General features: G+C 46.7%; 1 protein-coding gene and 1 long non-coding RNA gene across 6 annotated transcripts in view; one reads left to right on the top strand and one right to left on the bottom strand.

Moving 5' to 3' along the window:
* Window positions 1–8,549: 8,549 nt before the first annotated feature.
* The window catches only part of LOC146859370 (sterol 26-hydroxylase, mitochondrial-like), a 139,929-nt gene continuing 125,343 nt past the window's right edge, over window positions 8,550–23,135 (top strand). The window contains exons 1-2 of one of the 3 annotated variants that reach the window (XM_085650049.1): window positions 8,550–8,749; window positions 9,275–9,525. In XM_085650049.1, coding sequence (XP_085506175.1) covers window positions 9,286–9,525 — 240 coding nt within the window. In that variant the 5' untranslated portion in view covers window positions 8,550–8,749; window positions 9,275–9,285. Of the gene's footprint in view, window positions 9,032–9,274; window positions 9,526–23,135 lie in introns of all 3 variants that reach the window. The other 2 variants (XM_085650051.1, XM_085650050.1) reach the window with 2 other exon arrangements.
* The window catches only part of LOC146859369 (uncharacterized), a 245,347-nt gene continuing 238,524 nt past the window's right edge, over window positions 16,313–23,135 (bottom strand). For all 3 annotated transcript variants that reach the window (XR_014980097.1, XR_014980099.1, XR_014980098.1), the window contains one exon: window positions 16,313–16,740. This is a non-coding gene — a long non-coding RNA (uncharacterized LOC146859369). The remainder of the gene's footprint in view (window positions 16,741–23,135) is intronic.

The following is a 23,135-nucleotide window of genomic DNA, read 5'->3' as shown; positions in this document are numbered from 1 at the left end:
AGGTATGAAACATTGTGTCTGTGTGATTATATTGGTGATATTATCTACCTGCTCTGAATCTTCATTCATAGAACTGAATGAACAATTAGAGCAGGCAAACTATTTTATCACCCTTTTAACAGATTCAGAATATTGTATAGGGTTTCAGTCTGTGCAGTAAAAAGCAATGGAGACAATGTTTTTTTTGTGTTTACAGGGAATGTGTACTTTTTACCTGGAGACCCTTCTCAAGTGTGAAAGGTCAAGATAACTGAAGTTAGATGTGATTGCCTGAATTGTGTCTCTTGAGAGCACACTAGTTTCAGGCCTGCTCAGCACCTTAGGTCAAATCTAAGGGTCTGATTAGGATAGTAGTCGAACCGCACACAGACAGGCCATCTGCAGCAGCGGCCTGTGCAGGCAGGAGGGGTGGGGCCGGGTGGGGGGGATTTAGACATGCGTCAATGAGGGAAAATGATCTATTTATTTAATTTTCCCTCGTGGTTGTCTGTTGAAATCCCCCCAGCCCCACCGCCCCACTGCGCTTACCTGCACAGCCCTCTGCTTGCCCTCAGTGGCAGTCCGAGCGCCGACAGCCCTTGGTCCCACCGCCGAATTACAATTCCGCCGGTCAGACACGCAACGCTCAAAGGGAAGACCGCCGCCTCCGCCAGGATCGGAGATCCCAACGAGGCGGCAGTCAGAGTTGTATACCTGAATGGCGGTGGTGCCGAGGCAGGCATCACTATCAGGATTACGATATCTCTTTCTGACAGCCTTTTCATGGCGGTAAGACTTCCAGGAAAAGGCTGTCAGAGAATCAATCAGTACTTGTAAAGCGCACTACTTACCCGTGAGGGTCTCAAGGTGACCCATATTGAGCCTTTGGTTTGTTGAGAGGCTTAACAAGCGACTATATCCTTAAGCCCTCATACACCCTGCATGCATGAGGGATAGGATTTGGTTTCAGATTTCCTGCGTAACCCACAGAGCACTGCACTTGCATGCTTTGGCAAGAGACAATAATCCTGGAGTGCATTTTTATTTCAGTCTAATAAAAAAAAAAAACGGTGGCAAAAAAATGTATTGCTTTCTGTAAATGTAATGGGCGATGGTGTACTTTTGATATGTAAAACAGGGCCTTGCACAATGCAAACAGTTCATAGGAGGTGGATTAATACACCTAACTGCCAATAGCAAACGGTGAAAGTGATACTTCTTTGGGTGGAACCAAAGTCCACTCTATGTACATGTTAAATAATTGGTAACAATAGTTCATAGACACAGTTGCACTGTCAAGCAAGACTAAATAAGAGAATACTTGCTCGACAAGTGCAGTTGTCTGAAAGCTTAACCCTCCTGGATGTTAATAAGCTCAGTCTCTCCACAATGGGAAGAGAAACTTAAGAACTCAGGTGGTAATTTTTGGGAACAAATTACCAGTGAGCCTAGAAGAAGTCATCACACGTTTAGAGACAAGGCAAAGGCAGGCCTGTAGGACTAATCCCCTGAGCCTTTTCAGAGCTGTCATTTTCGGCAGGACTGATGCTGGCAAGTTGCTCGTTAGCTAACACCTACCACTAACAACTCCAGTGATCTGAAGGTCACAAGTTTGAACCCCTGGGAAGGTGTACCTGCCTTTCACCGATGGAAAGTCAGTAAATTGAGTAATAGTGCCATTTGTTACAGAGCTTAGCTTAGCAGAAGCGCGGTATAAGGGGTAATATAAAATCCAGTTATTATGGAAGTCTTCACACACACTCACTTCGATGTAGTATCCGAAACATTTTGTACGCATTTCTATTTTTTTGCAAGTGGCAAAATACACATGATCTACAACATTTTACCAAGTCTGAGTTCTGCACAAACTTATAAAATGATTTTACCCAGCTAGTCAGAGAAGGCCCTCTAACATAGTCTCGCCTTCACCTCTAAAAAGACATATTGTGCGATCCTGGGCAAGTCGCCACCGCCCGACAGACTTTCCCGGCCGACATCTAATTCTTCACAAGCTTTCAACTGCTTTGATTATGCAGCAAAGTTAGCAACTGAACTGCCACAGTGCTAAAACGATGGGCCAACTCGACAACTGGAGTACGCTCATGAAATAAAACGGTCTTCATGTTTAACCGCGGCAATGGCGTAACTCGTTTGCTCATCACGATGTGGGTCACAGCCTGCTAGCTCGCGGTCACCAAACCAATGCTTATTCTGGGAATAACAGTACCTGATCTTCCAGACACCTATAAAGGCGAAATGCTCCCATATCACCAAAATACTCACAACACAGAAATATTTATTTGGACAGGCGAGTTTGCGGAGGTCTCAACTTTGAATTTGGATTGTCAACAGAACGACCATGCATATAAACAACACAATTCAAGTTACACTTTCTTCCATACAAGGCTGGCGTATAGTCCCCTCTACAACACGCAGCTCTGGACAATGTTGGTGGTGGAGGGGAAAGCAAACACGAAAAAAAGAGCTGTCGCCGTGAAAGTGCGGGGCAGGAGGGTTGTGCTCAAACGACGCAAGACCTGCACATCGCCTGTCCAGGCGCGCACATGTTTTGTCTCCCTTCGCGCACCAAACCGACAACAATAGTCTCACCAAGGCGAAGCAGCGCATGCGCTGCGTTCGCTAGGCGAGACCTAAAAAGACGCGATTAACCAACAATCGATATCTTCAGCTGAAGCACAAGAAAGAACAGGGAATAATCCTCTGGTTTAACAATGGGGTGGACGAAATCCGAGGATGCGGGATTGCAGAGCAAAAGTCACTCGAATCGTTACTTGCTAATTAGTATCAGGATTGCAAGACGAGAAATCAGGTAACGGGGGTGTTTATGGCCTTTGTCAATCAAGTGAGCTTCTGTGGTAAAAATCAAAGAAGGCCTAATCCCTTCGGCGTTTTGTGACTCCTAGTAGTGGTGCATCTTGGTAGACATAGTGTGAAGCATGTCACACCACACAATCAAACATGTTGCTCCAGGGGTAACACTGGAACATGCTTCCACTTCCAGGGGGAGGAAAACACAGGAAGCTAAAGAAGAAAGTAGGAATATAGTAAGAGAAAGAAAGTAAAGATAAAAGGAAGGTTAATGTAGTGGCCCAATAAAACAATCAATACCCGCCCTTATGATAGAGAAGAAACACTAAGCACATCCTACACATTGCAAATATAAACAACTTATTAACATAAAATAGAACGTTGTACAGGTTGAGGGCACCACGCTTGTAAGTTGAAGGAGCAGGATACTGTAATAGAAAACACAATAGTGTGTGTGTCACTGAAGAGAGTTAACACAAACACAATGCGCTGTAGAATAAAGAAAGTGTGCGAATCACTGAAAAACTCCACACTAGGATGGCTGACACACGATTGCGTAAGGAACAGGTGGGTGGATCACTGATATGGGCCTGTATCAGAGCAGGAAATGCCAGAACCACTATGTAGCCTGGGAAGGTACAATGCTTAGGTGAGAGAGTTCCCAAACCAAATGAAGTGTGTGGATCACTGTGTGTGTCATGAACAGAAGAAAGTGTGTGAGTCGTTGAAACAGGACCGCACCAGGGGAACTGACACCAGACTATTAAAACAGATGCACGTGGAACAGGTGTGCGTGTCACCGCAATGGGCACACACCACAATAGAAAATGCAGGAACTACTCTAATGCTTATAGTACAAAATGTAGATTGTGTGCGTGTCCAAGGGAACTATACCTTGATCAGCTGAAAATATACTGGCAGAACTGCACCACAGGAACTAGCATGAAGATTGTCCGGGAAGACTCGGCATGAAAATACCCGCCCAGATGCCGGCCTACAGAAACTCTGTGCAACCAAGAGCTTTTGCTGGGGCAGAGCAGGGCGGGGAGAAGTACACGTTTCTTCCCGCAGGCTGGCAGCCACACCCACTGAGATCCGTGTGTCTTGTTTTCGCCTGTCAAATTCCATCTGACAGTGGTGAGTTTTTGGATACTGAGGCGATAGCCTCATTACTCCACATTCATTTTGAGTTTTTTTAGTCGCTGTTTAGGTTGTCTTATTGATGTGTGACGCTTTGTCACAGTTGAGGTTGGATCACAAGGTCAGCTCTGTGATAGGCCGCGGGCTGCGGTCAATTTGGTTTGCGGAAGTGTCAGCAAGTTTTATCGCAGAGTCTTGTATTCGTCTGCCACTGAGATCTCTCAGCTGCCCAGCGTTATAGTAGAGGCGGAGAAATCCACAAGTCCCGCCTAAAGGAGGAGGGAGGCAAAGCATCTATACGCAGGGGCTGGTAACCACACAAGGAAGGAGGAGCAGACAGCGGTTGATGAGGTCAGAAGGAGTGTCAATGCCGAGCTGAGGTAGAATGAGAGTTGGAAGAAAATAAGGTGAGAAGATGTGGGAAACAGTACCTCTACTTTGTGGAAAACAAGGTTTAACCAAGTTGAGTACTTAAGGGTTCCAACTGATCAGGTTGTAGTCGGCGGAAGACATCCATCAAAACAAAAGGGGAGGAGACTGTAGCATCTGACCCCTTACACAGATCGTCGCCAGTGTTGTAAAGTGAAAACCACACACTGGAATAAGTTCAAGACTTTTATGACGAGTCTTCACTGTCAGCAGAGGCAGCTCTCACAACTCTCAAAAGCCTCACACCCAACATTCTAAGGTGAGCTTCATTTCCAACTGGTGGAACATACCAAAGGGGGAGAAGGAAAAAGGGGGGCTTGAATACCAAGTTAACAAAGGATAAAAGGGAAAACAGAGAGGGGAAGAGATAATATTTCACATAAAATACATATGTAATAAAAGAAAGATTACAACACACGCCCTCTTTCGCCACCACTCTGAAAATGCGCCTTCTGGCGCACTACTGGTTAGGGGAAGCCTGAAGGCTCCTGCGATCCCTGCCGGCTCCCCGCGTCCTGAGAGAACTGGAATTGCTTTTTGACAGAGGGAGCTGCTAAACATGCAGCTCCCTCTGTCCAAAAGCAATTCTGCTCTGGTTCGTGCAAGCGAGAGCATTTTACAAGCTCTTGCTTGTATGAAGCAGAGCAGCGTTTGCTATGGGTTGGTGGGAGCAGTGCTCCTGCCTAGCCATAGCAAACTACAATGTCCCGGTGGTGGGCACTCCGGACACTGCAGGAGACAGCCCTGGCTGGTGGCAGTCCCTAGGGCCATCATGGCTCCAGGAGGGGGGGCACACCTTTTTTGTCATTTGCCCCAGTGAGGCGGTGGTCTCCGGGGCTGCAGGGGGCCAAACACCCTCCCAATGTAAAAAAAAAGCCTTAGGGTGGAGCCACGCAGCCCGCCCTGCATTTTTTCAAATTAAAGCCCCGGGGAGGTGGTAGCCCCCAAGATATTGATTTACAATAAAGCCCCAGGGAGCTGGTGGTCTCCAGGGCAGAGGGGGAGGCCATACGGGCCTCCCCAGCATTAGCATTTAAAGAAGTCCCAGGGAGATGGTGGTCCAAAGGGTATAATAAGCCCCAGGAAGGGGAGGGATGTGTGCCCCCCTCCTTTTTTGCATAATGCCCCCAGGACCTGGCACACCCAAAGGCCGATAATGAACGAAGCGTGGGGGCCCACGCTTCCATTGGTTTTTTTGGCCCGGATTTGCGGATCCTTCCAAAAATGTAGAAAAGAGAAATGCTTTTTCTTGGCCTTGCAGGTTCCCAGTGGGTCCCCAGGTAGTCAGGGTGTTTCTACCCTGCCCCCTTTTCTTTTTGTGGGACTCTGTTCCCAAGACGGTTGCCAACACTTCCTGGTTAAAGAGTTGGCAGCCAATCAAATTTCAGTAGGGTTTCAGTAGGATTTTGGACTTCCAGATAGTTATATTTTTTAAACATATCTCTGAAATAAAGGGATTTACACCCAATCACAAATAGCACGCTTTCTGGATCAACTTCTGGCTTTCTGCCCAAAAATCGCCATGAACATAACATGGGGAACGTGTTTTGGGACCCCTCTTTTTTCTCAGCCCCCGCTTGACGGATCACTTCGCAGCAACTGAACCAAAAAGGGGACTTTTAAAAAAATCTTGTGATGCGTCATTAAACGCAATTAAAGTTAAACAAAGAACACTTTTCCTATGGAAACTATGTTCCTAACTATAACTGCCTACAGTAGGAAATATATGCACGGACACAGCACCCACCCTGAGTTCGGCAGTTCAGGTGAAAACGTGGCATGAAGATATTTTGGACAGCCTGAACCACCGCTGTTCGACTTTCCCGGGGGCCACTGAAGCCCGTGGGTTATTCAAACCCAAAACGCCAAGCCATATGCCTGACGCCTGTGGGAATTTAGGAAAAGGAAACATCCACCGGCAGAGGCGAAGGGTCTGCACAAGTGTAATGAAGTCTGAGGCAATATCGGAATTTCACTGTGTGAACCATGAACATACGTTCAGCCCACCCATTGGCTCACCAACAACCAATGAGATTGATGGTCCCAGTACTTCAACCAATCAGGCACTGTGCAGCAAGAACTCTCAAATCCAGCACTGAAGAAGGCACAACGCCGAAACGCGTATGCAGGAGAGAGAAGAATAAAACTCTTAAATTACCCCGCGAGTGCTCCGAATCCTTTTCGTAGTTGTTGTGAAACATACACGAGTCTCACCCTCGTGCACGGACACAGCACCCGCCCTGAGTTCGGCAGTTCAGGTGAAAACGTGGCATGAATATATATATATTACCTACTGGCGGTCGCCAGTAGGTAGTTATAGTTAGGACTCTGTTTCCATAGGAAAACCGCAACATTCTATTTGGAATAACTTTGGCGCCGGTCGACGAATCCTCACGAAATTTTCAAAACTAATGGGGCGCTACGCTCCGCTCCTACCCTGAAAGTCTCGGGGGGATTCGTCAAGCGGGGGCTGAGAAAAAAGGGGGGGTCCCAAAACGCGTTTTTCCCATGCATTTTTCCATAGGACCTTTAGACACAGCTATAGCCCGAACGGCTGAACAGAGTTACTTGAAATTTGGCAGAGAGGTAGTCTACAGGTCAAGGAAGTGCCTTTTTGTAGGTCTGGTGTAAATCTGTTCAGTAGTTCCTGAGAAAATAGCATTTAAATCAATATATATATCTGTGGCAGCTTACGGTGCGCTTACCGTGCGCTTACGGTAAGCTTACCGTACGTGTACGGTGCCGTGCGCGAGCGCGATTCTGATTGGCTGTTAGATCTTAGTAAACATTCGAATCGGTTGAAACCAGGAAGCGGCGGCCGCCATTTTCTCTCTCGCACTCTGAGGTTGAAAGGTTGAAAACATGTAAAGGGGCAGGTTAGACAGCTCCTAACCACCTAGCCTTGATTAAGGTGTCCAAAAAGAAACCCCAAGGCAAAAAATTCAATTTTATATATTTTCGAAAAAATGGCGATTACGCTTACCATACGCGTACGGTAAAAATTAATTATAAAAAAAAAATTATCCACATTTTCCCCCCCCGTGTGCAAAAGGTGCCCGCAGGGCACCTTTTGTGCATGACATAAATGTGCAATGAACAATTAATAGTTTACCTTTCACAACGAAGCGCATAATATGTCCTCCGTGTGCGGACGGTGCGCGAAGCGCATCGTGCGTACATGGCCCATCCAGCGCAACGTGGGCACGCGGTGCGCGTAGCGCACCGCGTGCCCACCGTGCGTGCACGGCACTAACTGCGTAAAGTGGGCGCGCGGTGTGCGAAGCGCACCGCGTGCTCACTGTGCGCGCACGGTGCGCGAAGCGCACCGTGCGCGCACGGAACGAACTGCGTTAAGTGGGCAAAATTCCCCCGTTATAGTTACTGTAGGCAACTATAACTCACGCGACCGTAATCCTCTGCTGATGACATATGTGTCTTTATGAAAAAAAAATATTTGTAATATATGTATAGCTAAAATTTAATGGAAGAAGACATGGGCAAATAAGTGTCTAAAAACAGTATTAGCATCAGCAGAGGATTACGGTCGCGTGAGTTATAGTTGCCTACAGTAACTATAACGGGGGAATTTCATTGGTTTTTTATCAGTAAAATGTCCAGCTAACTATAACATGTGTGAAACCTATGGTTTTTTCAGTGAATATATATATATATATAGTGTGAGTGAGTGAGTGAGTGAGTGAGTGAGTGAGTGAGAGATAGATAGAGAGACTGCAGTAGTCCCTTGGCGCCCTTCTGCAGTGGACAGGGCCACATTTCGACCTGGTGGTGCCCAGTGCAAAATCTTTTTTGGCACCCCCACCCTTCCATGGCCCCCTCACTACCACCCTGCGAAAGGGCCCCTCATCTCTCCTATGCCCCTCTCTCACATACATTGTATTTGCTTTAAAACGCTGGCTTTACTAATCCACCCAGTTAGCCACATAGAATACAGCTCTATTCTTTGCAGCAGGCACATTAACCCTCTGCGCTCCTTTATGGCCAGTCAAAACTGCCACGAGACAAAACTCAGACCTCTCTTTGAAGCAGGAACTTTAATCACAAGAGACATTCTGACATGTTATTGCTGCCTGAAAGCTGGACACCGTGCCCCACCCCCTGTGGTCAGTACCTCCCCTCAGGTTCAGCCCAGATGAGGCCGAACCAGTTACACCGCCCTAACCGTGGACGCGTAGACCATCGCACTTAAGCGTAGCGTGCCAAGACTGTGTATGTCTGCTGCCTGGCTCCCGGAAGCGCAGCTCCGGTCAAAGTCTTGAAATTGCATTGAAATATAGGCTTACTGCCTGGAACTGCTTCGACAGAGGGACTCTGAGGCGCGCTGTCTATCCGTCCCTACCGCTGCTCCACAGGAGTAAGTGAGATCATATATATAGCGCCTCCCGCACGCCACGGTTTGCACCGCCCACCGCACGCTTTGAATGTTGTTCTAGGGGAGCTGGCTGGCTGCTGCCCCCCGCTCCTGTTTGGGCCCTGCCTTCCTCCTGTTTGGGCCCTGCGGGTCGTTGCGGAAGAGACCGAGTGGTTATGGAACCTTGTGGCGACTCGTTCGCTGGTTGTTTTTGTCGGTGAATCCGCCTGCCCGCTCTCTTCTCCGGGGGCTTCCTTCCCAAGTCTTACCTGCAGTTGTGAGTCAGTGAGTTGTGGCAATTTATGTAGCGTATGCCGCAGAGGACGCAGTTTCTTGGCACTCGTCTGATGGCTGTGTGTATGTAGCGCTGTGTGCCTGCTGTCTCCAGCTCGTTCCTCCAGCTCGTTTCTTTCCTACCCGCACCCCTACGGTTGTGAGTGAGTGCGCGCGCGTGTGGTCATTTATATAGCGCCTCATGGAGATTTACCGCCCCAGGCACTCATGTGTTGGTTCTCTCTCTCTCTTTAGGACCCGACACTATGGCGTTGCCAGCCTCTACGTGGACCAGAACACAGGCTATGGGGCGATGGAGCATGCCCGTCCAGGGCCCGTGGGCACGTGCCAGCCAGCCAAAGGCCTATGCCACCGTGGTCGCGGCACGAGCGGTAGCCGGCACCAAGAGGCTTAAGTCCTTCGTTGACCTACCAGGACCCAGCCTGGTCGAGTCCTTGTACCGGATCTTCGTCAAGGGCTACGTCCTGCGAACCCACGAACTCCAGGTAACCCACCCCTCTTTTGTAAATGACGCCCGAAGCTCTTTCAAGTTTTGAACTCTTGGGGACGTCATCAATACAGGCATGGGAGTCATTTGGCCCACCTGTAGCAGATAACGACTACAGGTCCCACAATGCACTGGTTTGTTACATTAAAGCCCGTTAACGGATGCTCGCTGGCTTCATGTCACCGGTGAGAATTCGGAGATGGGAGGAGGGAAGCAGCCCAGACGTTCAGTTTACTTAGGGCATTAACATGAATAAATGCCCCTGAGGTGGGTCAAAGATTATTTGCAACACTGCGCCCTGACAGTGAGGTGGGGGCAGGCGCGCAACACCCATTGTATTCAAATGTTTTCAGCCCCCCCCCCCCCCCCCCCCCCCCCCCATCGTGTGTGGCAGCCCGGGATGAGACCGCTTCCCGGGTACTCGCACACACACGCACCCGAGCACTTCACAGGTCTTTAAAAGACCATTTGCATGTTAATGAGGCCTCGCTGCTGTTTCACCCCTTCTAAGAGCCCCTGCAGCTCCACTCTGCCTATTGCTTAAAGATTCAGCCCCCCCCCCCCCCCCCCCCCGGAAATTTTGCCTCTGTTGCGCCTCTGGGTGGGGGCAGTTGCTTCGAATAGTCAACGTCACACGTGTTCTGAATCGGAGGTTGTTTTTCTAGGTTGTGTTTTTGCTGGAAGCGGTTTCTACCCGGTTTTCGCTCCGTGAACAGAACGAGATAATTAAACAGGTGTCACCTTTCCGCGTGTGTGACAGGAACCAGACCAGCGCCTTTCTTGGAAAAGAAGTTTCTGTATTGCTCACCCCGCGTAGAAAAAGAATAGCTGGAATAAACGAGCGCTCGTTTTCCCCACTGAGGTCTCATCTATGCACTAGCTGCTCTGGGGGCTTTAGGTTTTAAAGATGTGTAATCGGTGATTAGGAATCCCGGCATGATATACTCTCCCTCGCTCCCTCCCGCGAGCTGACCTAGCTTCACCCGTACTTTACACAGGGCTGCACATACTGCACAGCGCACAGGTGCCCTCCAGCGAGCTGTCCTAGCTTCACCCGTACTTTACACAGGGCTGCACAGTGCACAGGTGCCCTCCCGAGCTGACCTAGCTTCACCCGTACTGTACACAGGGCTGCACAGGTGCCCTCCCGAGCTGACCTAGCTTCACCGTACTTTACACAGGGCTGCACATACTGCACAGCGCACAGGTGCCCTCCAGCGAGCTGTCCTAGCTTCACCGTACTGTACACAGGGCTGCACAGCCCACAGGTGCCCTCCCGGGAGCTGACCTAGTTTCACCCATACTATAAACACGGCTGCACATACTGCACAGCGGCCCTCCAGCGAGCTGTCCTAGCTTCACCCGTACTGTACACAGGGCTGCACATTACTGCACAGCGCACAGGTGCCCAGGGACATCTTAAGGATTTTGAGGGCCCTGGGCCAAACATATTTTGGGGGCCCCTGTTCAGAACAGCTTTGAATTTATGATCCAATTTGAGCCCCTGTTTCCCACGCAGTTTCTGCTTCCTCAGCTGCATTAGCGGTCCAGTTTGCATCATAGGCAAACAGACGCGTGCAGCTCAGCTGACAGCGGTAAGATTTAGTGTTTCCAGCCCTGCTACTAGGTTTTTAATACTTTTTAAATTGTATATTGTGTCTTAATTACTCTGTGTTTTTTAACAATTTCTTCTACCTGCGCGCACTTGCACTTTACTTGATTCTGATTGCCTGCACCTCCTTAGCTGCTCCGATTCGCATCTCGCTTTTTCTCCAGTCCTGGTCCGCCGTGGCTGATATGCCGATTGTGCGGAGGGCTGGGGCTGCTATCGGGCTCCTCACTTCCGCCCACGTATTTTCCGCTTCCTCAGCTGCATTAGCGGTCCAGTTTCATCAAAGGGATTAGCCTATATATTCCCGATGCAAACGGACATGTGCCTTCGGCGCGCCGCTGGTGTGCCAAAGGCAAGGCTCTCTGCGCCCGTCAGCATCCCGGAGGCGTCTGGCTCTGGCCATGCTGCCGAGTTCCCCTCCGGTGAGTTTCTTCCACTATATTACAATAGGGAAAAACTGCTTAGCCTTTGGCGGCTACATTATGTCAGTGTACAGCCGCTGATCCGAGCTTGGAGGTAGACTTTCGATTTAATAAGTGCAACTGGTCTCTCCTCCAGCCTAGGAAACTCGCATCCAAGATCCTCCCACGCAACAATAAGTGTAAAAACAATAAGAAAACAGAGGACTTAAAGGCCACCCTTTTAAATTGTCGTTCTACACAAGAGCATGAACCACACATTTATGACCTACTTTTAGACGAACAGCCTGATCTTTTATTTCTCACTGAGACCTGGCTGTCTGTAGCCTCCAACCCTACTATCACCTTGGCCATCCCTACGGGTTATAAAATCTTTAGAAGAGACCGACAAAGTGGGAAGGGGGGCGGTGTCACCATAATGTAAAATTAAAAACTAGACTGCTCTCCCATACCAATGGAAAACATCGAGGGTGCAGAGTCCTTAGGCTTCTGCTGTACCTTATCCCCCCATCATAGCATAGCTGTTTTTCTGATTTACAGACCTCTCGGTGCAATTGGAAGTGTTATTACTATGCTTAATACAGCCCCCACCTCCCTGGCCTTAAAATACAACAACTGCCTTATTCTGGGAGAATTCAATATGTTTATGGACAAAGGAAAAGACCCTCAAACAATTTCCTTGTTGGGGACGCTGCAGGCCTGCAACATGTTTTCATCTATTTCTTCGGCCACCCATGAGAAGGGCCATACCCTAGACCAAATCTTTCACAACGTTGACATATAAGCAAGCCTTCCTCTTCCCATTACCTGGTCTGACCACCTCCTATTAAAATGTGTCATTCCCAACTCTGCCACAGCCCCTCGGGCTAACACAGGGCAGAGGGTCCCTAATTACAGGACGTTCCATAAAATATCCATCCCGATGTTAGCAGATGCCCTCGGTTGTTCCTCACTGGAGCTGTCTGGCTGCCCCGACTCGGACACCCTCTCAATAGATTCATAGCTCCGTACCAACATTGGTACAGTGGTACCAGTTGTTTCCCGCTCCTCAAAGAGGTCGGCCTCACCAGCTCCGTGGTTTAACAGTTCCCTCAGATCTAGCAAAAGAAATTGTAGAAAAATGAAACGGAAATGGCATAAATCCTATCTACCTGAGGACAGGAAGGTGTATAAAGACACCTTAAAAGCTCATTACATTCTTGTGAAGGCAGCCAAGAAAAACTTCTTTCAAACCAAAATAGAAAATGCCCAAAATAAGAGTAAGGAAATCTTTAGCATAGTTAAATCCTTTACTGTCCCGAAAGCAGGCACAAAGGAAGGGCCATGTACGGAAGAATGGTTTAAGCAAATAGCTCAATTCTTCCACAAAAAGATCTCTGTGATCTAACAAGCCTTCAGTAACATCTCAGAGGAAGAACTGACCTTCTACCTTAGTTCCAATAGCAACTTTCACCTCTTGGATCCTCCATCTTTACTAGTTTCCCTGAGTTTTAGCTTGAAGAGTCACTGACCCTTCTCCAAAGCATTAAGTCTGGCTCTCCTACCGACCCATGTCCAGCGAATATCCTGAACCTATTAGCTCCCACCATAAACCCCACGGTAAACCAGCTCTTTAATGCTTCCCTCCCCTCAGGCAACATGCCGAGATTATGGAAGAATGCTAAGATTCTTCCACTGATGAAAAAGGCTAACGCCAAACTGACGGACCCTGCCAACTACAGGCCAATCTCCCTTCGTCGTGCCCTCTCCAAAGTATTAGAAAAGCATGTAAACAAGGTCCTTCAAAAACACATTGATGATGGGAAGCTCCTTCATGAGTCCCAATCCGGTTTTAGGGCTAACTACAGTACGGAGTCCGCTCTCCTGGATGTGACTGAATTTCTCAAGGGTAAGCTGGACCAGGGAGGCAAGGCTGTTCTGATAGTGCTCGTTCTGTCGGCGGCCTTCGATACGGTCCCACATGAGAGGCTCCTGGAGAGACTTGCTGACATCGACCTGGGAGGGCGCCTTAACATGGATGTCATCCTTCTTGGCAAATAGATCTCAGGACATCTGGCTCCCACCTTTCTCATCCCCAGTTCCGGCCATGAATGTAGGTGTCCCTCAGGGCTCCATTCTCAGTCCTACCCTTTTTAATATAAATCTACCCCCCTTGCATTTCTGGTAGAGGAAGAGAGCGCCAAAATTGGTTCCTATGCTGATGACACTCAGCTGATTTTTACATGTGAAAAAGGAACTGACTTTGATGGTGCAATGATCAGGTCTTGCCTCACAAAGGTTTTTAACTGGCTTAAGGTCAATCAGCTGAAGTGCAATCCTGACAAAACTGAAGTTATTTTCTTTGGTAATCCAGAAACGCCTGACTGGAGCTCTTGGTGGCCAAAAGATCTGCTGCCCCCGCCCACGGAAAAGGAGAAAGTCAAAAACGTAGGAATTGTCATAGACAAGACACTCTCCATGCGCTTTCCAATCCAAACTCTAACTGGCGCTTGCTTTGGCATACTCCGGATGCTAAAAAAATTCCTGCCACTGTTACCGCATGAGAGTAGAAAGATCGTGGTGCAGGCTCTGGTGACATCAAAGCTTGACTATGTCAACAGCTTGTACCTCGGTCTTCCCAAAGCCCTTTTCTAGCGCCTACAAGTAGTACAAAACGATGCCAGAGCCATCCTGAGACCTAAACCCAGACCTAGTATGAACCCTATTCTTAAGTCTCTACACTGGCTCCGCATAAAAGAACGGCTCAACTTCAAAGCGATGACCATCTTCTTTTAAGCTTTCCACGGCTTAGGAGCCGGCTACCTAAATAAGCGCGTTAATCACTGCACAACATCTAGACCCCTAAGATCTTCCAATGCCTACCTGGCCATCGTGCCTAAAATATGCCGTGCCCGCACTGGAGGCAGATCCCTCTGCTTTCTAGGCGCAAAATTGTGGAATAGACTCCCTGAGTCTCTGAGACTAACCACAGACCCACTCTCTTTCAGGAAGAACTTAAAAACCTGGCTTTTTAATAACTGATGGGTCTTCCACGCACGTTTTCCTCCCGCTGTCATGTGCCAGGACACTCTAGTCTGAGTGGCTGCGCACTTTATTAAATACATTATTTAATTTAATTTCATTAGGTACCTGACAGTGCAAAGGAACACTCGTCCAAGTTCTAAGGGCCTTATTTATGAGGCCTTGTTTCACTTTTATGAAGCCGGTGTGTCACTTTTTGTGACTCACAGGCAGCGACAAAAATGTGCCATGTTGCGCCCTATTGGCAAAATGACGCATCTAGGCAGATGCGTCACTTTGTAAACCCGTGCACCACATTATACCTGCGCCAGGTATAATGTATGCAGGGTGGGTGTTCCCCCGCAAAAAGCCTCGTAGAAGTGGCACATTGAAATCTATGAAAACTCAGTGCGCCACTTCTAGGAGGCCATTGCGTCAATATCTTACACCTGCCTCACAGCAGGTGTAAGACTGATGCAGGCCCTTTCACATGGGGCTTCCCCCATGTGAAAGGACACATTGCTGGACTTGTGTCTATTTTCAGACACACCCCAGCAATGCATCAATTTTGCGCCTACAGATACGCCAGAAATACTGACGTATCTTTAACTCCATGCGACATGATGTGACATACAGTAAATATGACGCATCCGTCATGTCGCAAGGAGGGTGCACTAAGAAGTGACACATCCCTGTTTTCACCCAGCGATGCATCACTTCTCATAAATAAGGCCCTAAATGTGTTTACATCTAATATTCAGGGATAGGTATGTGTGTTTTCAATATTGTAACAGCAGCAGCTCACCAATATTACTGCAAATAATCTCTGTGACGCCCTCCCATTTCTTATATGTTAGGCCTTGTTTTGATCTAAAAAACTTTTTTTCTGTATACTGCATGAAACAAACACAATATTCGCAGCAAAATGGCTGTACTAGACTCTCACACATCAGGCACATAAAACATAAATTAAAGGAAAACAGTATTTAAAACAATCCGTTTAAGAAATAATCAAGGTCATTAGGGCAAAACTCTGGAGAATGGAGCTGACTCTGTCAGGGGGCCCCCTAAAAGGCTGGGGCCCTGGGCCAGAGCCCACTTTGCCCCTGCATTAAAACGTCTCTGCAGGTGCCCTCCCGCGAGCTGACCTAGCTTCACCAGTTCTGTACACAGGGCTGCACATTACTGCACAGCCCACAGGTGCCCTCCCGGGAGCTGACCTAGTTTCACCCATACCATAAACACGGCTGCACATACTGCACAGCGCACAGGTGCCCTCCCGAGCTGACCTAGCTTCACCGTACTGGACACAGGGCTGCACATTACTGCACAGCGCACGGGTGCCCTCCAGCGAGCTGACCTAGCTTCACCCGTACTGTACACAGGGCTGCACATTACTGCATAGCCCACAGGTGCCCTCCTGGGAGCTGACCTAGTTTCACCCATACCATAAACACGGCAGCACATACTGCACAGCGCACAGGTGCCCTCCAGCGAGCTGTCCTAGCTTCACCCGTACTGTACACAGGGCTGCACAGCGCACAGGTGCCCAGCAAGAAAATGGGACCCCCTTCAAATGAACTTCAGGTCAGGGAAAAAGGGGAAATAAACACTAACATATAGTAAAGCTTCCCTCACGACCTCTTTTTTTTTCAAACAAACAAATTAATTGCAAACAGGGAAGAGAGCAGGCCTAAAAACAATGATGCTACACACAAAATATTTTTTTATAGTAATTTTTTTGATAATTTTGATTTTTATTGTTTAACTTTTTTCAGTTTGTCTTAGATCAACTTAATCAATTTCTTCTTTTCACATTTAAATAATATTTAAGAATCACTGGTTAAATTCATTACAGTGATACTGCATCATATAAACAGAAATCCTAGGGCACATAAATAATAAAGAAAAATTATTGTACCATCATACCTTCTCATCCACATCCATACCGACACATTCCACATTCATACATCTAACAGAATCAACAACAGAAAAAAGTTTTTCTCATATACTAGACATTTGGAGCATGAAATACATAAATGTCTTCTATAATCAATGAGACAACTGCAAAAGCAGGATGTTAACGTCACAAGGTCAGTGGTCGACGCGTTTCGATGGCAATGTTGCCACCTTCATCAGGACCAGAAGTATATTTCAAAAAACGATAAGGCCCCAGGAAGACCTGAAACAACACATACATAAAAAGTCATAAATAATTGGACTAATCTTCCCTATTGATATAGCCAAAAGGAATTTCTTCACATGTTGGGTGAACACAGACTGACCAATAGTCTTTATGAAAAGGAGTAAAGTTGGAAAATTCAGAGAGAAAGGGGAAAATCATCAACAAAGAATTTTGCTATTGTCATTCTATTGATATAGACATCCTTAAATATATACAACTAGTGTATTGCATGTAAAGAAGCATGCTTTGTGACTCAACTTTTAAAGAAACAGAGAAAGTAGTTCATCAAGTGCCACCACCGGTCGAGTATTAGAGCACCAAGTGTATAACCAAAGTGGTCATATTTTGTGCAGTATTTATATCGCTATATCTTAATTCAAAGGAGGGCTTACTTTTTTTTAAAACTTGAAAAGTCAGTGTAACCCGTCACACATGGGACATCCAATCAATCATGGTTTGTAGTTATGCGAGATATCCTTTTATAAAAAAATATACAAAGGACTGATGTTATGTAATTCATGACAAGATAGGCTAATTATAAAGACTGGATGAGTACACTATTCTGTTACCTGATAAGCGGGGAAGAGATCTTTCTACTATTCTCCACGAGTCACGGTTACTAGATAAAGGCACTGACACAGTACCAAGCTAGAGTACCAGCATTTTCGAATTTAGTCGGAACGCCAATAAGAGGTCCCCTTATTTTTATTGCTGGAAAAAACAACAAAACAGATTTCATTAGTCTGTTTTTCTCTGAGCGGTAGCAACATATCACGTGGTCCCACGATGTTCATTTTTAATTTGGGGGCGCAGTCACCAAAAAAGCGTTCACATATCTGATAAAATATGCTCTAAAGTGGTACTGCCCCTTTAATAGTTATGCGGGCAAATGCTACGTATTCGTTCAAAAGGATATTATTTTGAAAAAAGGGAAGGAGAGATAGATGTTTTCGCCAACAGGCGACGTATCAATTATGATTTTTATAAAATTAACGTTTAAACAGTCATGGTTAAGTGCCAGATGGCCACTGTTACAATCTAGTTCTTCTATCAAAAACGGGCGATCAAAAGCTCGCACAAATTAGGGTTCCCACGATATTTAATCATTCTAATAGCTGACCTTTTGTTGAATTGTAGAGCAGGTCAACTCACGGGACAGAAAGTCAATATCAGTACTGCGTCGTGGTATCTAGAGGGATCGAAACATAACGATAAATTACGCTAATTTAGGTTCTACAGTTAGTAGATCATAGCTGTTAAAGACCGTTGTAATTTATCATATTCGTACACGCTTGAGGGCTTACCTTCTTTGTGAGTCTCTTGTAGTATACGTAGTCCTTCGAGTAACCGGCAAACGCAAAATGGCAGCACGCAAACGTCATTTTGAGCGCGACCTAATATATTGTTGCTTAACCAATCAAAAATAGCAACGTGAGGTCAGTGGGTGCAATTCCACTAATTAGTTCATAGTCAGGGAAAGGGGACTGCTTGCTATAGTTAGTTAGCACCGCGCACAGGTGCCCTCCAGCGAGCTGTCCTAGCTTCACCCGTACAGTACACAGGGCTGCAGTGGCGTCACTAGGGTTGGTGTCACCCGGTGCGGGTAACTCATGGTGTCACCCCCTCACGACTTACCGCATGGACCTCCTCCGCTCCGAGTCCGCCAGTGGACACAGTTGGCAAATAACGGGACCATACAGAATCCTTAGTAACGTTTGTAAATGTAGGTCCTATATTTACAAAATGTGCCTGTTAACAACAGTGTGATAATTACTCATTAATCAGGTTGTACAGTGGGCTACCTGCTAGTCAACAGTTTATTGGAATTTATAATATCATAGGTATGGTACTTTTTACTGGTGTGGTGTTCACGATATATCAATGGTCGAAGTGGGGGAAAAAAAGTAGGGGAACTGTGGGCCGAGAACCAGAGGGCGGGAATGACCCGAGGATTGGATCAGTGGGCGGAGCCAGAGGCGTGGCTAGAATGCGCAAACATCCCATCTGAAGTACTTGTAACTGATAATATGGTGCAACTTAAGTCACAGGAGATGGGTGAATTTCTCAGATTTTGTAATGTACATCATGTGACTACTGCTCCTTTATAAACCAAGTGGTAATGGTCAACCGTGAATTAAAGCAAAGAATCTTGTGGGCACATGATTTTGGTGGTGAGTGGAAAGACAAACTTGGAGAGAAATTGTGGTTATATCACATCACGCCACATACCACAACTGAAGTTAGTCCTTTCAAATTACTTAAAGGTAGGGATCCCTGTAACTAACCTGTTTCCTGAGTGGTTCAAAAGGAGGCAGTTAGACAAGGGTGAGGGAGTAGCCAAAGAGGAGGGGGCGGAAAAGGTAGGAAAGAAACAAGATAAGGCTAAACTAGTGTATGATTCCAAATGGAAAACTAAGGTATCTGAATTTGAGGGTTGGTAACTGCGTCCGGGTACGCAGGCCAGGTGTGATGTCTAAGAATGAGCCTAATTCTGGACACGCTATGAGTAATCAGAGTCAATGAAAGTAGTGTGTCCACTCAAGACTGAGAGGTATGTAATGTAAGGAGGGTGGCTAAATGTTAAAATGGTGGAGAGGTGTGATAATCCTTGTGGAAATGGAGCTCTTGAAAGCGTGGCCACAAGGATCAAATCTGATAATCGTGTCAGGAAGTCTCCTGAGCAGTTTAAAGATTATGTATAATGTGTCTTTTGGTTTGGAAAATGTGTGTGTGTGTTGCCTTGGTAGTTGGTGCGTGTCTTTGGTTGTTGTGTGTGTTCTGTATTGATAAGGGGAGGTGTGTTACATGTACTTCTCATTGTCCCTCTTTAAGAGACTTGTTATTTTCTAAATGTATTGTGTATCAACGTTGTTGTAAATCTAGAATATGGGGACATGGGAGTTGACTTCCTGGGCTGAGGGCAGTTCCTGTGCTGTTGCTGCAATAAATCCTTTTAAACTATCCTTGGACTCCACTCTTCAGGTCTGGGTACTAGTGGGGAGCAGGTCCAGCCTTTGGGGGTTCTCTCCACAGGTGCAGTTCTTCCTTTGTCTTCCGCAGGTCCAGAGATGTTCTGAAGAGGGTGCCTCATTTATGGCCAGTGCTAGTCTGTGGGTGGGGGAGGCTCCTGGCCATACCCTAACCAATGGGGTAAAAGTTCCCAGAGGTATCCATAGCCACTTTTATAGCACTCCTGAGGTATCTAGGAACATGAGAACCCCCCCACCCCCGAAAACTAGTTCTGAAACAGATTTCCGCCCATTGTGGGGTAGAGTGGTGGAACTCTACTTGGACAATGGCAGGGGTAGGCCGAAGCATGAGGTAAATCTACCTGTGACAAGGCATGTCCCTTAGAAACTAGTGCCCCCTCCAGGCCATCCTGTCAGGAGGAGGAGACGCCTCGTCCCAGCCAAGTCTCTTTTGTTCCCTTTCCAGGGAGCCATTCGCACCGACCAGCAAGCTGCAAGGTGACAGCTGGGGACAAACTCTGACAAGGATACTAACTAGAGGATTTCGGCAGGAAAATATCAACATTTTAAAAGTAGTACTTTAAGAATAGTAATTTAATATCCGACTTGATTAGTAGATGGGATTTTAAATTACTATTAATTTGAGTTTTTGAATCATGGTTATAGTTTCCCAAAAATGGAATTATGCATTATAAGGTGTCATAATCTAACCCAGTGCTTTTCTATAGGATAGCCAGCCGAGCCACCGAGAAAAATGACTTTGGTAATTTTCGCTGACTGGACATGTAATACTTAGGCACACATGGGCTACTTTTTAAATACCATGCATCCTGCTGTGTGGGCATTTAGGGCCTCCCTTAGTGGTGACCTATAAATATTAAAAAGAAAGGTCTAAGCCTTGAAGCCTTGCAAAGGATGTATTATTTTTGTTTACCAGGTCAAATTTGCAGTTTAAAAACTGCACATTCAGGCTGCTGGGACTGACAAGAATACGTTCTTTGTCTTTTCACTTTAGTGGTGGCACACTATGTGCTGCAGTGCACTAGTGGTCTTTGTTGGAGAGTGGATTATTAGCAGAGATAAATATTCATCTACCACTGGCAATAATATCACTAACACAATATAGGGCTCAGAATAGGACTTAGAAAGGTATTCCCATGCTCAAACCTTGGTTGCTTGGCTGCGAGCAGGCAGGCTTAACTTCAAAGACCGGTATGGAAAGCATTTAAAAACACCAATTCAGTAAACAATTAAGACACAACACACAATAAAAATCCAACACCAGTTTATAAAACTAGGGAATATTTGTATCTTTAAAATTACACCAAAATGAAATGATTCCAATGCAGGGAACCGGAGATATGATTTTTTGAAGATTTAGCACTATATAGCACATAGAAACCTATAGTGCCTATTTGGATATCTGGTCATGCTAGATCGGGACAAATTCAAAGTTTCAGGGTGACCGTGGAGGAGCCCTGCGCAGCTATCCCTGGCGGTAGGTTTCGGCCACAGTTTTTACTTCTGACTTGGAAACCTTTTCTAGAGCTTTTCTTTCATGGGTCCCTCGAAGCTCTCAGCCAGTCCAGATTTGGTGAGGGTTCTCCTGCTTGCCTTGCGACGAGACCCCGGTCAAACTCTGGAGCTTTCCAGCGGGATGAACCAGAGATCGTGTCTGCCGCGGTTGAAGGTGGGCGGCTTGGTTCTCGCGGTTGGTCCCGGTCACCTTTTCTATGTTCGGACTTTGAAACTTTTACGGAGCTTTTTCTCCCTGTGTCCCTCGATGGTCTTCACCAGGCTGGATTCGATGAGGATTTGCTGGCTTGGGTATCAGCAAACTCCCCGTCAAACTCTAGAAGTTGGACCTTCGAAGCTTTTTACTGGGGCGAACCTGGAGGACAGGTCTGCTCGCAGTTGAGGTTCGCCGGCTTGGCTGGCCAGGTCGCGTCGGCCCACTTATGGAGCTTTTTTCTAAAGTTGCTCCAAACATCTGTAACTTCTTCCTGAAGTTCCTTTGAGGGTTCGAAAGTGTCCAAAACGTACTACAAGGGTCTGGACATATCATGATGGTCCTTTGAAAATTTGGGACTTCAATTCCCACAATCCACTTGGAAAAAGCTATACAAATCCACTGATGATACTCCAGGTTGAGGATTCTTGGTGGTGATGGTCCAGGTGAGCTCTGTTAACCTGTAGCTTGCAGGTAGTCCACTTTTTACTCCTTTTTAAACCGGTTTGATCCACAGGACTGTAGTTCCAGATTGTGCAGCAGGTGCAGTCAGTCAGAGTGCAGGGCTTGGTTGGTGCAAATCAGACTTCCAGCATGGACCATTCTTCTTCCTTTGGTTTCAAACAGCAGATCTGAGAGGCACTGCCCCGCTCAGATACTTGTTCCGTGTTCTCGGGGGGTCACACAGGAGGACACTTCTGTCCAATGAGGTGCAGGTCAACACCCTAGGGCATAGCCATTTCCTCCAAAGTGTGGCACAATGGTCTCACAGAAAGCACTATTTCTCAAAATTCAAGAGGCAAGAGCTTGATTACCAACCCCCAGGATGGCTCATTTCCATATTCTCCCTCCCCCTGGCATCTGCACATTCCTTCCTTAAGCATGCCATCTGGCTGGGTTCAACGAGTAGGGGTGTAAATGAAACTGGTTTCTCCTACCGGTCTCCCCCCTTCTATTGAAGATTATTGTTTATGACCCCTCCTCCTGCTCTGGCGTTCCTACTTAGCAGAATCCTCTCCCCCCAGAATGGCTCCTTCACTCCAGGGTTTACTTATCACTTCATCAATGGAGCCTGGCTAATCCACTTAACTCTGGCCAATCAGGACCGAGCACTGGTAGTTGAATTTATCTATACCATTCTAGTAAGTCCTTGAACTATATTTTCTGATTCTCCTGGCTGGAATTATAAGTAACGTTTTGTTATGTTAACCTATGTGGCTGGGGATCTGCAATGGGGAAACTGAACTGGGCAATTTCTCCAACACCAGGGCTTATAAAACATATTTTATAAGGATCCTGCCTATATTTATAGGCCCCCTCACCCACTCCACCCCTGGAACACCTAGGTGAGACTTTAGGAGTTCTGAATATGCAAACATATTGCAGATCCTCACTTCACAGTGCTTCTAGCACAAAGTCGATTTTGGGAAGCACTTTACTAAAATGTGGGATGTGAAATGTGCAATTTCACTAAACCCAAGGCATATAACGCCCATCTTATAAGGGCCCTCCTCATAAATACCTGACCCCGCCCACACCACTGGTCACCCATGTCACCCTGGGGGTACCTAATCTGCCAAAATATTGCAGTTTATTCATTTTTAAGTTCCCAAAAAGCCAAAGTAGAGTTTGGGCACAATTTACATGTTATTAAATGTAGTGCTGCAACACAGGGCTGCTTTTAAACTGACCTC

The sequence above is a fragment of the Triturus cristatus genome, chromosome 3_2, assembly GCF_964204655.1.
Source record: "Triturus cristatus chromosome 3_2, aTriCri1.1, whole genome shotgun sequence".
Lineage (NCBI taxonomy): Eukaryota > Metazoa > Chordata > Amphibia > Caudata > Salamandridae > Triturus > Triturus cristatus.
Note: the sequence above shows the minus strand (reverse complement) of the source record. Positions and strands in the feature narration are given on the sequence as shown.